This window comes from Hermetia illucens, chromosome 1, assembly GCF_905115235.1.
Source record: "Hermetia illucens chromosome 1, iHerIll2.2.curated.20191125, whole genome shotgun sequence".
NCBI lineage: Eukaryota > Metazoa > Arthropoda > Insecta > Diptera > Stratiomyidae > Hermetia > Hermetia illucens.
The window spans coordinates 173903475-173920028 of NC_051849.1; the positions used below are offsets into that span (position 1 = coordinate 173903475).

The following is a 16554-nucleotide window of genomic DNA, read 5'->3' on the forward strand; positions in this document are numbered from 1 at the left end:
GAGCCGCGAGGTATTAGTGTCGAGGAACGTGAATTCCGGTGTTAGCCTACACTGTCTATTGAAGGGCGCGAGGAAGCAGCTGGCACGTCCAAAGTAAACAATAGCAGCTCTAATGCAACCTATATATAGAATGAAGGATGAATCTAGAAAGTAACAAGAAGAAAGATAGGCAGAATTTATGGAAGAGATGACAACACGACAAGACGAAAAGCAGGCAACATTTATTGAAGAATTGACTAGAAAGCAACAAGAAGTATCTAGAAAGCGACAAGATGAATCTAGAAATTAACTGGAAGAATTTACCAGACAGCAAGAAGAAAATGAAGCACGACAAGACCCAAGGCTAGTATGCTTTCCAGAAGCAGTAGAGGAACAGAACAAAGGCATGAAGAAAATCGTGGTAATCCTCCAGACATGTAATGAACAACGGGAAACGAGTTCAGTACTCAGTTTATGTGAATTGCCTAAAACATGCAGCGCTTTTCCCCAAACTGCGACTGCATACAATAAGATAGAACTCACCACTCTCAACTAAGTTCGGCAATATCCTTGCCAGAGCCGTGGTGTATGCTTTCTCACGAGAACGCTCTATGTGCTGCGTAAAATTGAGTTTTCCGTTTTTCATCACCCCCCAATCATGGCCGGCTTGGAAGTGATTCTAATGCAGGCGCTTGGTAATGACGACCGCTTCCGTCTTTTCCTCCGCGAGTGCCAGTCCAGCACTCTCTAACCTAACCTTAACAACACTGATTGTTTCGCATAAGTACAACTCAGCACCTTCGAGATGCTATGCGACCACAACCGGTGCTATATCGTCGGCGCAACCCACCACCGTGATCTCCTCCGGAACCGGAAGGTTAAGTACATCATTATACACTATGTTCCACAGTAGTGGACCCAGTACAAAACCCTCTGGGACACCCGCAGAAACAATGTAGTCCTTGGGTCAACCATCGGTATTATACCAGAGCGTCCCAGTTGAATGCATTCCTCACATCGAGGGTCACCATCACACAATATTTGTTGGTACAACCCCTTCCGTGAATTGTATTTTCGGCCAAGCCAGTAACCACTTTGGTGGCTTTGGCTTTCGACGACTGGAAGTAATCTATTATAAATCACCCGCTCCAAATCCCCAAAGCGTCTAGAAGACAAGTGGGTTTATAGGAGGGCGGTTCCCCTTGAGGTTTACCAGTCTAGGCACCAGCACCAGCTTCTGCCGCTTCCATGGTGCATACCTTCGGATATACAAATGGGGGATTTAACATTTTTTTCACTAGATATAGTTGTGTGGGGTATCAAATGAAAGGTTTCGGTTGGTACTTGTCCGAAATGATATTAGTTTTGACATGCCTGACGTTCTTATAAATTGGCCAGTTGGCCAACGTATTAACGTTGAGAAACCTGCGGTGTATTTCAACATTGTCATTCCAAAGCCAAGTATCTCGGTTGTTGAGCTACATAACTGACTTGATGATCCCGAGTGTTGCATACACCGCTTTGTGGATTGTGTCTTTAACTTGATTCGACAATTTTTGCACATTCGTAACGGTTGGTAATCGCGTTGATGAGATCATTTCTTGTTTCTTTTCACGAAATCGCTACCATTTAATGTACACCCGGCAAGTGCGTTCCTCACGCTGTTTTATTGGTAGCTTGATTTGCGAGACAGCAAGCAACAGGCGAAGTTTAGGTGTGATCACCTCATAGGGAATGGCTTTGCAGTCAGTGACGGTGGTAAAATGTCAACACCTTGTCAAATCATAGTCGATTTGCGTTTTACTGTTCCTACTATGAAATATAGGAAGATGAGACAATTGTTTTATGAACCATGTATTCACAAGTTTAAAGTCATGGGTATCGGCAAATCGACGCTACTCTCATTACACACTCCAATCCACTTGCCCCATGTTACCTGTTCCTTTCGGTCTTTTCACAGACATGACCATTAAGGTCGTCTGCAATGATGAAATGGTCATCAGGGGATACGTTATAGGCTCTTGCATCAAGAAGTTGCCAGAAGGCATCCGTCTCGACGTAAAGTCGATCTGTTTGGGGAGCGTACGTGATGAAGAAGCGAATAGTGCGATCAGCAGATGTAATGGTGAACTTTATCAGCCTGTCATCAAAATCAAAATTCTTTGAGATGACAATGCCAACACCGTATTGAGTGTGTGGGCTACCAAAAAGCGAGAAGTTTATAGCAACTTTTACCGCCTTCGCGTTCTATGTCGCAGCTTTTGGCACCAGACCACCAGATTTCACGCAGATATCAATACGCCTTTTCCGAAGGGCTCTGCCGCGTTCCTCGGTATTTCCAGTAAGGGGCCAACGTTTAGCATGCAAGCAGGTATTTAATTTGCTTGAACTAATTTACTCACATCTTGATGCCGTCCATGCGCCAAGAACCCTTGCCCACGTTTCGACGGGACCGGCGCCTGTCCTGCCGGGTTTACTAAGGTGAATGCCCCAGCATTTCTACGAGATTTATGACTCAATACGATCATTTTAGTTTTAGCGACAATAGATGCATTTGCTGGGTCGCACATTGGTCAGGGTCACCCTAGTCAATCTTATTAACTTCGTCGGGATAACGAATTTTCTCATGGCTGTGTACAGTCTCATCCTGACTAAAGGTTAAAGTCGATAAAAAGATGGTGCAAGTGATGTCCATGTTCCATGGCTTGCCGCAGAAAGAAAATCTGATCTGTTGTTGGTTTGCCTGGAATGAAGTCTTTTTGATATGGTACGGTATGGCGGCAAATGATGTTCAGGGCGTATGGGGCTATCCGACCGAGAGAAAGTCTGATATGTCACTGGCTTGTCTAAAGTGAAGGTTATTTGGTATGGGTAGATGATGTTCTGGGTATATGCAGCTCTCCGGCCTAGCAAGATAGCGGAGAATATCTTATAGATGGTACTCAGCAACATGATGCCTCTATAATTGCTACACTGCATGATATCCCCCTTTTTATGCTGTCCCACATCTTGAGTATCAGTTGATGAACCACTTGGTGTAGTTGGCCGTCTCCATGCTTAACGATTTTAACTATAATTCCATCGGCGACTGGGGACTTATGGTTTTTAAGCCGACGGATTGCACGGACTGTTTCCAGCATGCTTGGTGGTGGCAGCATTTGTCCGCCGTCTTTAGTTGGCAGGACCTCCAAATTGCCGATATTTTGATTGTTGAGCAGTTTATCAAAATACTCAACCCATCGCTCCAATATACCCATTCTGTCGGAAAACAGATTTCCTTTTTTATCTCGGCAGGATGAGCATCGAGGTGTATAAGTCTTCATCCTGTTGACTTGTAGGTAAAACATGCGCGCCTGGCGCGGTTGCTCCATATACTTTTCATGTTCATAGACCTGTTGGTTCTTCCAGGCTTCCTTTTCCGTTTGTGAAGTCGGCTCTCCATTCGATGGAGTTCTTGATAGGTCTCCGCGCATGCCGACATTCTTTGAGAATGCAACATTACTCGGTATGAAGCATTTTTCGGTCCGTTGCTAGATTACATTCGTCACATCGTCACACCAGCCACTTCGACTTTTCTTGTGGCTGGGCAAAGTATGTTTTTCGCCGTATCAACGATAACGTTCTTCAGGTGGTTGTGAAGATCATTTGTTGATGCTTCAACTTCAGGACATCTATTGACTGCGGTTATTGTTGCATCCATTTCGCACACGTCTGGAGCACTATACCAACGTGGTAGTAATCCGAGTGAATATTGATCCCCCAATATGTATCGCCTGAATACGGGCTCTCTCCCTACCTGAGTGTTGAAATCTTCAAGTATGATTTTGATATCATACTTGGGACAGACTTCGAGGGTCCGCTCAACTGCCTCGTAGGAGGTGTCCTTCTCCGACTCTGCAGTCTCCTCTGTATGAGCGTGAACGGCTTATATCTCTAAATTTGCCTCGCAAACGCAGAGTATATTTTCAAAGCGGATAACAGTAAGTTTCATTTTTTGGCTGACAAAGAAACCTACTCCGAACACATGGAACACTGTACAGGGAGCGCACGTTCAATGAGAAAATGTGCAAATTGTTAATCCGTTGTCGTTGCCGGGTTCGCCGTTTTGAAATCCATCCCTTCCAAGACTCCTCTTAGGGCTTCGTAACAAGTTGTTTTCCATAAAGGGTTGTCAGTCCTACCCAACCCCCAACCTGGAGGACCAACTGGTACAATTTGTCCCGTTTTTTAGGCGCGGGAGACTCGCCTTCATCTTCTCCGTCAGCAGTTTTTCATGAAGAAAGAACTCCCAGTGATCACCACGTAGAGGTAAAGGTAGGGTTTGGTGGTGGAGCTGTTGGCTCAGGAGGCATTTCCCAGGTTTCATGCTCCATCGTGGGTACCAATCCACGTTTCGCCCTGCACCTATACCGCTACTTCACTTTCTGTATACCTATATTTTCTTCTACTTAGTTTCATGTTGTGCATACAATTTACTTATTTTTTCCTTTCTGTTTCTTATATGATTTCCTTTCTTTTTATTTTAAGTAATGTTTAATAACTATTCTATAACCAAACGCTAACTCCGGAAATACGTACCTAGGTATATGCTAATTAGAAGTTATTTCTAAAAAGTAGAAGCTAATTGTTTCAATTCTAGAACAATCTAACAAGTATCGCAAATGAGACTCTGTTTTATATCGATTTTCCACAATTTTTTTTCTATATTTGCCTTGTAGATGCTTCTCCCATGTTTCTGATGAATTTTCATGTTTACTAAATTATATCAGCATGAAGTTGACTTAAAATCGTTGATTTGAGGACTTCCCCCTCCTTTCCTATCGTCTAACCGTGCCAGCGTTCCCGAGCCTGTTTAACAAAGAGACAAACAAGCGTCTGTCGACAGGACACTTCAGTGGAGCTTAAGTGTTTCCGGTCTACATATGTTGCCAAATTTTAAAGTTTTTGGGATAGGTCTCCCCATTGGTCATCTGCGATCATTCCGAAAGGTCGTTTGGCTATTGCCAATTCAGTTACGTTATTACAAATATTTTCTTAAAAAACTAGACTATGCTGATGAGTCTGATATTTTAACCAAGGCAAGGCAAGAAGAGTCAAAGTGAAAATACAAACAATTCGAAATAACGGAGGCTGCACGCTTCGGGAATGGAGAGTTTTTGTTCGCCTTCTGTATGAAATTACCTATTCAGGTTTTCCCATTCGTATATACCTCCAATTCAAAATATTCCTTGATATGCATATGTACTTCCAAACTTCAACTCTGCCGTTCATATGTGTTCTTAGAATGCGATAAATTCACGTGAAATATACAACTGTGGCCCTTTATAACTTTTGTTAATAATAGTTGGATTTTTTTCAAACTTCCCAAAATTATGCATAATATTATTAGCTGCAACCATACCATTTTGTACTTCTACAATGAACTAATACTGCATTTCGGGCAAAATTTCAATATGGTAATATGCAACTATTAACTCTATTTAAGCAGATATTGGAATGGAATGTGTTTTGAGGCTTAAATTTCATATGGATGCATCATTGTGATTTTTTTTCACATTTTTCGATTGGAAAGGTTCTAAGAACAGGACCTGTTACACTATTTGGGTACCACATTTTAAGCCGTACTGCTATATGTTTCAGCCACTATCATCTGTTTCGAAAGGTACTAACGGAGCCCTTTTATTTGAGACCCTACACGGCCATATTTTGTGAAAAAAAATGTACACCCTCCTTTCACATATATTGAGAGCCCACCCTCCTACCTACATATATACTTTGCCGTTTTTATTCTTTCGATCGATTTTTACATTTTCCGTCAATTTCCTCAAGTTTTTTTTCAACTCTTTTGGTTTCTAGTTTTAAGTCAAATTTCCTAATTGTGCTCCTCTGGGCGAATTCTGCGGAGCTATCAGGATCAGCTTTGAAAGATTTTTGTGTTTTGCTGCAAATTTATCAATTTTTTTTAACACTATGTACACAATACTTTTTGGTATCTAAACTCCAAATCAAGTCATTAACTAAGTTTACAAAAGTCCGTAAATGTAATAACGAAGATTTTGACTTTTAAAGTTATTTGAAAAGTTCTTCTATATTTTCCAATTTTTTCCACTTTTTAAAATCGTCAATCTAAGTGCACATATACCGTTTGCCATTTCGTTTTCCTGGTGATTGTCACTCTCAAAGTTTTCCATTTTTTTTTCTTTTCTACTCATTATGCCTCTTTTGGACCACTGTTTTACTATTTATTGACTACTTTCCTTCACCAAAACCTTATGAAAAAATTTGTGGAGTTCCTCTTAAGACTCAAAAATAAATTGCACAGAGGCCCTAATACAAAACCCTAACCAAGAGAGCCAGCGCAAAGTTCAAAACATGCCTCTCCAAAAGAGTATAAGTAACTCAAGGTAGCCTACCTTGCGCTTGTTCACTTTTAATCTCCAATTATTAAGATTATGTTCTCAGCACCGAGCTTACATATTGCTAGTGGGAGCGACACTTGACTCGTGTTCAAACTTTAATAAGCGTCTAAAGTAGACAATGGATTGTTTATCTATTGCGTTTTCAATGGTGATTGTTTTAATAACATTTATCTATTTAATCATCAAAGGGAGTCATCCATTTTGGAAAAATCACGGAGTAGAGTATTTGAAAAGTTCCTTACCACTAGGAAGCATTCCATTCATCAAGATACACTTCACGCAGTATTTCGTTGATGTTTTAAAATTTAAACAGAAAAGCTCACTAATCGGCACCTATTTAGTCACAAAACTAGTGGCAGTACCGATGAAGATTGATCTTATCCAAAATATTCTAGCGAAAGATTTCAGCGAAGAGCGTTGCCACTCGTCTAGGGTGCGTTGCGGTTCTTCACGGGCAACCACTTCCCTTGGCTCTTCTTCTTTGCACTTGTATATGCCTTGCCGCTCTTTAGCAAGAAGGCCGATGGGTCGGTTAAGAAACAGTGCGGTATGTATTTGTATTTACTGTATTTACGCGAGACTCTTACGATATACCTCCTTGCCGAGAGCCGAGAGCCCATACCTCTGCAGGACAGACTGCGTTGAACTCATCAGGAGACGTCGCTTGCTAGATGCAGGACCCCCAACATTTGCCATTAACCAACTTAACGTCGAAACTCTATCCGCAGCCTTGTTCACTGCTGCTATGATTTGCTCAAAAAAGCTCATCGTTGAGTCAAGATTCAGCCCAAGGTACTTTACTGCTGATTTGGACTCGATTATCGACTCGCCGAACGATATGGGACGCAGGGTCAGAATTTTCTTCTTAGTCAGGATGACTACTTCGATTTTTTCCAGTGCTTGTTCAACAGTGCATTCAATAACAAGCGCCGCGACATCATCTGCATAACCGACCAGGCGCGACTATCATAGGTAGTATTCCAAAAGTCCGGCCCAGGATCCCTGTCCTACCTCCGACATAACCTCCATCCTCCTCTGACCCCCAAGCGTTTCATAGAGCAGGTAGCGATTCCTCAGATAGTCCCTCAATATGCGTAAGAGATAAGAAGTTAGATATTGTCTTCTATTTGTAGTTAAGTTTAAAATTTATAGGCCAGTGGCTTACTCCAATCTACAATTTTATTTTACAGTGTATTCGGGAGCAACTTACCCTTCATCAGTACAAAGCTTTGAACTGATGAAGGGGGTAAGTTGCTCCCGAAATATATATACACTATAAAATAAATTTGTAGTTTGCTACTGGTCTAGTATTGTCTCGTATGTGTAATATATCTTTCCATCTTACGGAATTAAAAGCGTTTCTGACATCAAACGTTACGAGGAGCACTACTCGATGAGTTCGGCGGCTATGTGCCTCCGCTCGTCGAACTGTGTATCGCTTCAGCGAGTCTACTTCTGATGAGCTTTTCGAACACTTTTCCAGCAATGTATGAGGACGCAACTCTGAGTCGCCTTTCCATTTGCTGATCAGCACAAGCCCCGTCACCTTCCAATGAGCAGAAAAAATGCCCTCTTTCATACAAGCGTTGAATACGCCGAGCAGTAGGTCTGGCTGGTGTTGAAATACCAATTTGTATACCTATGCTGGAAAACCATCGGATCCTGGCGCCTTTTTACTTTTCATAGAGAGGACTGCCTGTTCCAACTCTTTTATGGAGAAAAGTGGACAGTCCTCCGCGCCGACGTCATCATCTCGCACGAAGTGCGCAGAAAATAGTGTTCGTCATCTGCTCAGCCTTTAGTGGACAGGGTTTTCGCAGAGCCCCAATTTTTCGGATTACCAATTTGCAATCGAATTCCCACGGGTCCCCATTCCGCGAGCTTTGCTCTTGTTTATTATGCTGCCGAGTCTCCTTTTGGTTGATTTTTACTCCGTCATTATGGCCTGGGCGCTGGAACGTTGGCGTGGATCCGGTGTTTAGAAGTATCAGTCCTGTTTTCGACGCCATTTTCAGAATTCCTTTCCCTTTTGGAATCTGAGTGAGGCATGCCCCATTCAAGTGCCTTGGCATTGAAGTCACACCGGACCAGGGTCCGCCCATCCGTGGCTAAGATAGCGTCCTCCAAGGCATCAAGCCTGCGTCGAAAGCCCGGTGTCGTCTCATTCGGCGTAGGATAGACACTGAAAAACGTTTTTCCTGAACACCAAGTCCAGACAAAGCCATCCTCTCGACCTTAGGTATGAACCCTAAGGAGGGTGCCGTTCCGAGCCTAGATGCAGCGGCACCTGATATGTTAGGTGCCACGAAACTGGATCCTGGTTTCGGTATTGCTCACTGATGAGCATTAAATCAGCTTTGGTCCACACAGCGAACTGTGCTAAGCAAATGCAATCGAAGAGAAGAGAAGATATTTCGTTTGCAAACGTAGGGTACGCCCCTCTCCTCCCCTCTCCAAAGAAGTGAAACATCGGGGAGTTACTCTGGGTAAAAAGCTTCTTTGTAACAAAAATGTAGTTGTAAAATTGAAATGAGCTCTCACAGCCTATGAAGAACGCAGACGGACCATTGTCTTGGCAGGCCGCATGTGATAATGTGGATATACTTTACTATCATTAGGCGAGTGTTCGCTAATGCATCCGTAGTGCGGTGGGTTAAGGTGGGACTAAAGCATTTTCGTCGTAAACTAACCGCACAGCAAAGAATTGTGTGGCTCTAAATGCATTACTCAATTCGCAACCCCTTGATATATTTATTCAAACACTGCAATGAGAGCAGCTCATAGAATGATCTGATTAGATCTATAGGGAAACAACGGACGTGGGGGCACGCAGGATTGGGAGAATTAATGAGAGTTCCTGTTCTTACAATGCCTTCTGATTCTCGGTTCCCCATACATCTTCTTGGTAAAAGACATGACGTTTCCCTGAAATGTATAAAAAACTTGGAAGTCCTCGAGGAATGCCTGAAGGGATATATAGCAGTCTTCTACACTAAGGGCTCGAAAACAGAACAAGCAGTTGAAGGGCAGTCGCATCGCAATGTGCAGTGGTAGCCAGGCTACATTGGGGGCATTGAGTAGTCCTTTGATCACCTCGAAAATCGGTCAGGAATTCAGAAACCGTCTGAGCTCTATCTCTAAATTCGATACGTTGGAACTACTCTGGGTACCTGGCCACCGTGGTGTTCGGAGAAATAAAATCCGGGATGCTTTAGCAAAAGAGGGTTCAATCTTCCTTATGGCAAGACCGGAACCAGCAATTGGGGTATCAGTAGTATTGGTTTAGGCTGTCTTCAAAAACTGGGAACAAGCATCCCATAATGACAGATGGCAGAGTCTAAATGCTGTTAGATATACCAAATTCTTCCTGTCAGAACCAAACATGATACCGCAAAGTTTATCGTTTCGAAAAGCGTGAGAACATACAAGAGTATCGAAGGCATTCTGACAGGCTCATAATTCACTCACAATTCATAATTCCGAACAGGAATTCTTCACGATGATACGTTTCCGCTCCTGCAATGACGAAGTGGAAGCCAGTTCAGTTGCAATGGAAATCCTGTGATACCGGAACGAATCCCTGATTTTTCGTTGGACAGGGGAATCGAGTTCAATGGCCACCACGGTGTGAGTGCTCAGAGGCCATAGCTTCTCTCCCAACACAAACTCCTCTCCTCTTCTGCCAGGACAGGAAAAGGAGCTACCCGTGAAGAAGTAGCCAAAAGAACATGCAGGACCGAGTTTCAGATGAGAATCGTTTTTCTTCTCCGTCTCGGGCGCGGGATAGAATCAAAACCCAATGATGTACGTCTTTCATGCACTGATACTCGAATCCGCGGTAATCAAGACTGACTTCGTCCAGCTAAAAAGCTTGGATCCCCAATACACCATCTCCACTTGGAAGCTAGAACTTATTGCACAACAATTGGAGAGATATAAAAAGATTTGGATATGTCAATCAAAGGAAGAGATTCTAAACTATTGTATGCAAAACACCAGTTGATATGGAAGCGATTTATACCATTAGAGAGCAGAGCCGCTTGGTTCAGGCTTCAGAGTACTGTGTTAGGTCTTATGAAGCTTTAATACGAAATATTTCAGAACACATGATACTTTAATTTATCATCTAATTATCTCTGATTTTGAATTTTCTGAAAACACTTACTTTTATTCACTTATTAGATTTAAAGTGTGCCTAATATAATTTATGAACAGAACATAAAGGACAAGACATCATCTACAATTCAAATCTTTTGAACACCCAGAAACATTCCTCCCTTTGGAGTTAATACCCCCTTTGCAGGATCAAAGGTCAATGGAATAGATGTTTTGGAGCAGGGTGCGAACTTATAGTTTTTTAATAAAACTATCAAACCAACTTTTGTCTGCATTTTGCCGAAACGTAATCCAACACAGTTCCTGGGTCCATCACCGAAAGGCAAAAATGACATGGGATGACGGCGTTTTACTTCCTCCGCTACAAAGCGTTCCGGATCAAACACTTCAGGGTTCGGATATATATCTGGGTCATGATGTATAGCGTACGCAGGAATGAATATCTCGGTTCCTTTTTCCATTATCGTTTTTGAATTAGGAAGTTGGTAATCACGAGCAGCTTTTCTTATCAGGCTTATGACGGGGGGGTATTTCCTCAACACCTCTGAAATATTTAAGAAGAAACTAAATCATTGATAGTAAAAATGATAAAAGGTGTTCTTACCGTTTATTATTTGCTCAAGGTATGTCATTTCTTGCATAGCCTCGTACGACAGCTTGCCATCATGATTGGCTAAAATAGCATTTATCTCCTGCCTTGCCTTCTCTTGGATATCAGGGTTCAAGGCTAATTCGTACAAAGAATACATCATAGTGGTGGATGATGTTTCAAAGCCAGCAATGAAAAATAAGAAGGCTTGAGCCGCTAGTTGGTTTAAGCTAAGCTTCCCCAGCTTCGTGGACTCCTCATCATTCTTATCCTCTTCTCTATTCATCTGAATTAGTAGATCCATGAAATCATTACGCCTAACGTTATTTTTTTCGCGGTACTCAATTGTTTTTCGTACGCTTTCGATAAAAAATGTTTCCACTTGTTTTTCGGTAACCCGAACATGAAGCTTTCGTGCTAGCTCTGGATACTGAATAACTAAAAGGTGCATAAATGGGGTTAAATTAGGCTCATCGGAAAATTTCCTGCCATAGTAGCGGAAGCTAGCATTGGGATCCTTTAAACAATTGCAATCGACACCAAAAGCGCAAGATCCAATGACGTCGGTTGTGAATCTGGCCAAAAGGTCCTTCATTTCCAACACGGATTCTGTCTTTAAAATGTCTGACAGGGTTTCATTAAATTGTTCTGCCACATCTACAACAGTCGGCAGCATGAACTTCATTTTCCCGGATGTGAAAGTTGGTGATAATTTGGATCGTATGGATTTCCACTTCTCGCCATCTAAAGAAAACATATGGGCGGATAGTGGGTCGTCCTCTTCATTGACATACATCCCACGAGCATGGAAACTATTGAAGTCTTTCACTAAAATTTTCTGAATGAGATCCAGGTCCGTTGGTACTGCGATTGGCTTCCAGATAATATAAGCTCCAATCAGTGAGCTTTTCTCTTTATATTTGTAAATATTTTGAATGAATTCAGCAATGTGTTTGTTGCCGAATGACAAGTTTCCCAAAGGAAACGAGGGTTCCACATATTCTATTCCACGATCTTTCCAGTATGAATATTTTCTTTTAAAGAAGAGAAAAATTGTCGATATCACACCAACCACTAACCACAAAAAAATGGACAAATCCATTTTGGTATTATAGAATTTACGGTTTAATCTAGCGACCCAACTCGGACAAAGCTATCTTCCAAACTAACTAGAGTCGAACTCCAACGAATGTTCTAAACTAAGCTATCATTAATTTTTTATATTTTCCTCCGCTATGTATGTAGTGGTTTTCCCTGAGTCATTGGCTGATTTTTTGGTAATCTGAAATATTATGTAACTTATAAAGTGTGGCAAACAGGTATGTGTCATTAATCTGATGCGATGATAAACTTATGTTCCCGCATTAGGCCATAATATGTTCGTTGGTGGCAAGATATGTACTACCATGTGTACATAAATATGGCACTACCTATACATTAACATCAATGTCGTGTAAAAATCAGATTTATTTGACGACTTGACCACTTAATGGATAAACAGTGTCATCAGATCACCCATCTAACCGTGCCATCACAGTTGCAGTCTACATATTTATATATGCGCCGTTCCTCACTTTTTAATTTTTCATATCACCGGATAGATTTGTGGTGATTCTTCATCTTTTTAAGGTTTTGTGTAAACACAAAACCTTATTAAAATCGGTTTACTGTCTGTCTGTCTGTCTGTCTGTCTGTCTGTCTGTCTGTCCGTCTGTCTGTCTGTCTTTTTTTTTTTTTTTTTTTTTTTTTTTTTTTTTTTTTTTTTTTTTTTTTTTTTTGAGGAGGTGGAAATCTTCAAAAGACACTGGTCTGGACACACCAGCGTGTGGGATTTTTACCCACTAAAACCACCCCCGACTCCCCCCCTACCCCGTGGAACCACCTTTAGGTATTACATCACGGGGCGGAGTTAGCTTACTTTAGCTAGGTCTCCTTCCGTCTTCCCGCGGGGTCCGTAACCGCGCCTTCCTTACTTCTTCTGCTTTTCGCAGTTTCCCCTGGATCACTGCGATCATGAAATTGATCGCATCCCAGTCTTCCTGGCAAGCTACCATTCTCCGGACAAAATTTTCCGGTGATAGCACTTCACCTAGAGTTTCCTCTAGGTTCCTCCTTTCTTCCACGAACCTAGGACATTGGAAGAATACGTGCGCTGGGTCTTCCGGGACCCCGTCGCAGTTTGGACAATTAGGCGAGGTGTCCAATTTAAACCTGTACAGGTATTGACGGTATCCTCCATGGCCGGTGAGAAACTGGGTGAGATTATAATTGATCTCCCCATGCTTTCTCTCCAGCCACTCCCTGATGGAAGGGATCAACCTGTAAGTCCACCGACCTTTTTCTGACTGGTTCCATCGCTGTTGCCACCTGCTTATGGATCTCTCTCTTTCGGATTTTTTCACCTGCGATAAGGGAGAGATGGACCTGGTGTTATAAATGTTCATCATTTCGGTTGCCAGGATGTCAATTGGCATCATTCCCGAGATGATGAACGCTGCATCGTCTGAGACGGTCCTGAAGGCAGAACACACCCTTAAGGCTGTTCTTCTGTAAACCCTACTCAGTTTATATGCATTTCCTAAAACCTGCAGCGCGTTTCCCCAAACTGGGACTGCGTACAGCATGATAGAACTCACCACCTTGGCTATGAGCAGCCTGCAAGTATGCCGCGGTCCTCCTACGTTCGGCATCATCCTTGCGAGAGCCATACTCGTGGTGGATGCTTTTTTACAAGTATGCTCTATGTGCTGCTTAAAATTGAGTTTTCCGTCTATCATCACCCCCAAGTATTTGATGGCCGGCTTGGAAGTGATGATACGATCCCCGATTCTGACGCAGGCGTAATTTCTTTTGCGGCGCTTAGTGATGAGGACCGCTTCCGTCTTTTCCTCCGCGAGTGCCAGTCCAGCACTTTCCAGCCAAGCCTTAACAGCACTGATTGCTTCGCTTGAGTACAACTCAGCATCCTCGAGATGCTTTGCGACCACAACCAGTGCTATGTCATCGGCGTAACCCACCACCGTGGCCTCCTCCGGAACCGGAAGGTTAAGCACATCATTGTACATGATGTTCCACAGTAGTGGGCCCAGTACAGAGCCCTGTGGGACACCCGCGGAGACAATGTACTCCTTGGGTCCATCATCGGTATTATACCACAATGTTCGCTCGTGCAAATAGCTATCTATGATAGTGGCAAGGTAGGTGGGAACGCCAATCGTCGCCAGAGACTTTCGTATAAGGTTCCAATTGGCCGAGTTAAAAGCATTCCTCACATCCAGGGTGACCACCACACAATATTTGCTGGTAGAACCCCTTCCGTGAATTGCATTTTCGGCCAAGCCAGTAACCATTTTGATGGCATCAATGGTTGATCTGGCTTTGCGGAACCCATACTGCCTATCTGAAAGGCCGCCTTGGCTCTCGACGACTAGGAGTAGTCTATTATAAATAACCCGCTCCAACATTTTCCCCATAGTGTCTAGAAGACATATGGGTCTATAGGAGGACGGTTCCCCTGGCGGTTTGCCAGCCTTAGGCAGCAACACCAGCTTCTGCCGCTTCCACGTCGCTGGAAAGATACCCTCGGACATGCACGCTTCAAACAGCTCCGCGAACATATCCGGTCTACACTTGACGGCAAGTTTGAGCGCCTTATTCGGTATGCCGTCCAGACCCGGGGCTTTGCTGTCGCCTATTCGACTGCAGATCTCCAGCAGCTCGTCCCTGGTGACTGGTGGAAACGGCGTCACATTCAGGGGACGCTGGAAAGTGTTAGTACCCCGCTCTTGCTGGGGAAATAACCCCTGGATTATTTTCAACAAGAGCATAGGGCACGTGATCTGCGGTGATGATCGGCCTCTGAATCGCCCTGTCACGATTTTATAGGCGCTACCCCACGGATTTATGTCCGCTTCTAAACAGAGCTCCTTGAAACATTTCTTCTTACTCCGCTGGATGGCGAGCTTGAGGTTCTTGCGGGCTTCCCTATAGGCATACTCCTTTTGCCTTTGATCGATCCTACCTATTGCCCTCTGAGCCGTTCGTCTGGCTCTGTGGCAAATCGATCGAAGACTGGCAAGTTCACTATTCCACCAATAATTGGGTCTTCTAGTGTAGAATGAGCATCTCCTAGGCATCGACGCGTCACATGCCTTGGAGACGCTTTGTGTAACATGGAGAGCTCTATCCGTGGACGTGCCGGCTTTGCTAGGCAGGTCTAGCCACACTTCCATGAATGTTGGCTCATCCATCGCTTTTGCAGACCATCCTGGTGTTCCTCTGGATTTCGGCTCCCGGGGTGCGGGTCTCCTGCCTTGTGGCTCGGTCCTTAGTTCAAAGGTGATCGCCTGGTGGTCGCTGTACGTGAAGTCCTCGCTAACTTGCCAGGACATGCCACGTGCCAGCGCAGGGCTGACAAAAGTCAGATCTACAATTGAACCAGTTCCCCCCTTCCGATAAGTATTTACATTGCCTTCGTTGGCCAGAACTACATCTAACTGGGCAAATGCTTCTAATAAGCACCGCCCCCTTGCGTTAGTCTCTTTGCTGCCCCACTCGATAGCCCACGCATTAAAGTCACCGGCTATCACCTTTGGACCTCGTCCCCTTGCGTCATGGACAAGATCATCTAACAATTCTTCAAACTCAGGAAGTGTGAGGCTCGGTGGAGCGTAGCAGCTGTATACGAATATACCGCTTATTTTCGCCCACACAAAGCCACTAGCCGCCTGACGCATACTATATTGTATGGCTTGACGACCGCACGCCCATATCGCCGCTCCACCACTCGCATCTGTGACCCATACACCACCGTCAAGATTTCTGTACGGTTCACTAATGATAGCAACCTCCATCGCGGATTCGTAAGTGGTCTGCGCAAGCAAATCTTGTGCGACCCTGCAATGATTTAGGTTTATTTGTATTAACCTCATTTTTTCACTGCAGTTAACGCCTTCCTAAATTCTGGGCATTTACCACTTCCGGCAATATGCCGGTTATCCCTTCCCTCCTTTTCTTCGCACAGAATGCATTTGGGGTCTCTATTGCACTCCTTGGCAATATGTCCTTTTTCCCCACACCGTCGACATCGATCGGACCGATCGATGCCGGTAGTGCATGCCTTCGCGAAGTGTCCAAACATTAGGCATTTGAAGCACCTTTTTAAAGAGATCTGTTCCCTTAGTCGGCAAACAACCCATCCAATCCGAACCTTCCCCACGGCCAACAACTTCTGCGCTGACTCTACTGGCAGTCGCAGTGTGGCCGTTTGAGTACCGCCATAAGCTTTTCTAAGGCTCACGATAGATGCTTCCCCAAATTCCTCCAACTTGAGTTGTTCCTTCAAGGCAGTGCAGATCTCTTCTCTGGATGTTACCTCATCGAGATCCTTGCACTGGATATAGATCTCATGTTTTTGGGAACGAACCGCGACATTTTCCCCAAGTGAGTTTA

The 16554-nt window shown here is 43.7% G+C and overlaps 1 protein-coding gene across 1 annotated transcript; it reads right to left on the reverse strand.

Moving 5' to 3' along the window:
• Positions 1 to 10548: 10548 nt before the first annotated feature.
• LOC119646334 (cytochrome P450 6A1-like) lies at positions 10549 to 12241 on the reverse strand. The gene is made up of 2 exons (XM_038046760.1): positions 11119 to 12241; positions 10549 to 11058 (listed from the first exon to the last, which is right to left on the reverse strand). The coding sequence occupies exons 1-2, from the start codon at positions 12203 to 12205 to the stop codon at positions 10643 to 10645; spliced, it is 1503 nt and encodes a 500-aa protein (XP_037902688.1). The 5' UTR covers positions 12206 to 12241; the 3' UTR covers positions 10549 to 10642.
• Between the last annotated feature and the right edge of the window lie 4313 nt (positions 12242 to 16554).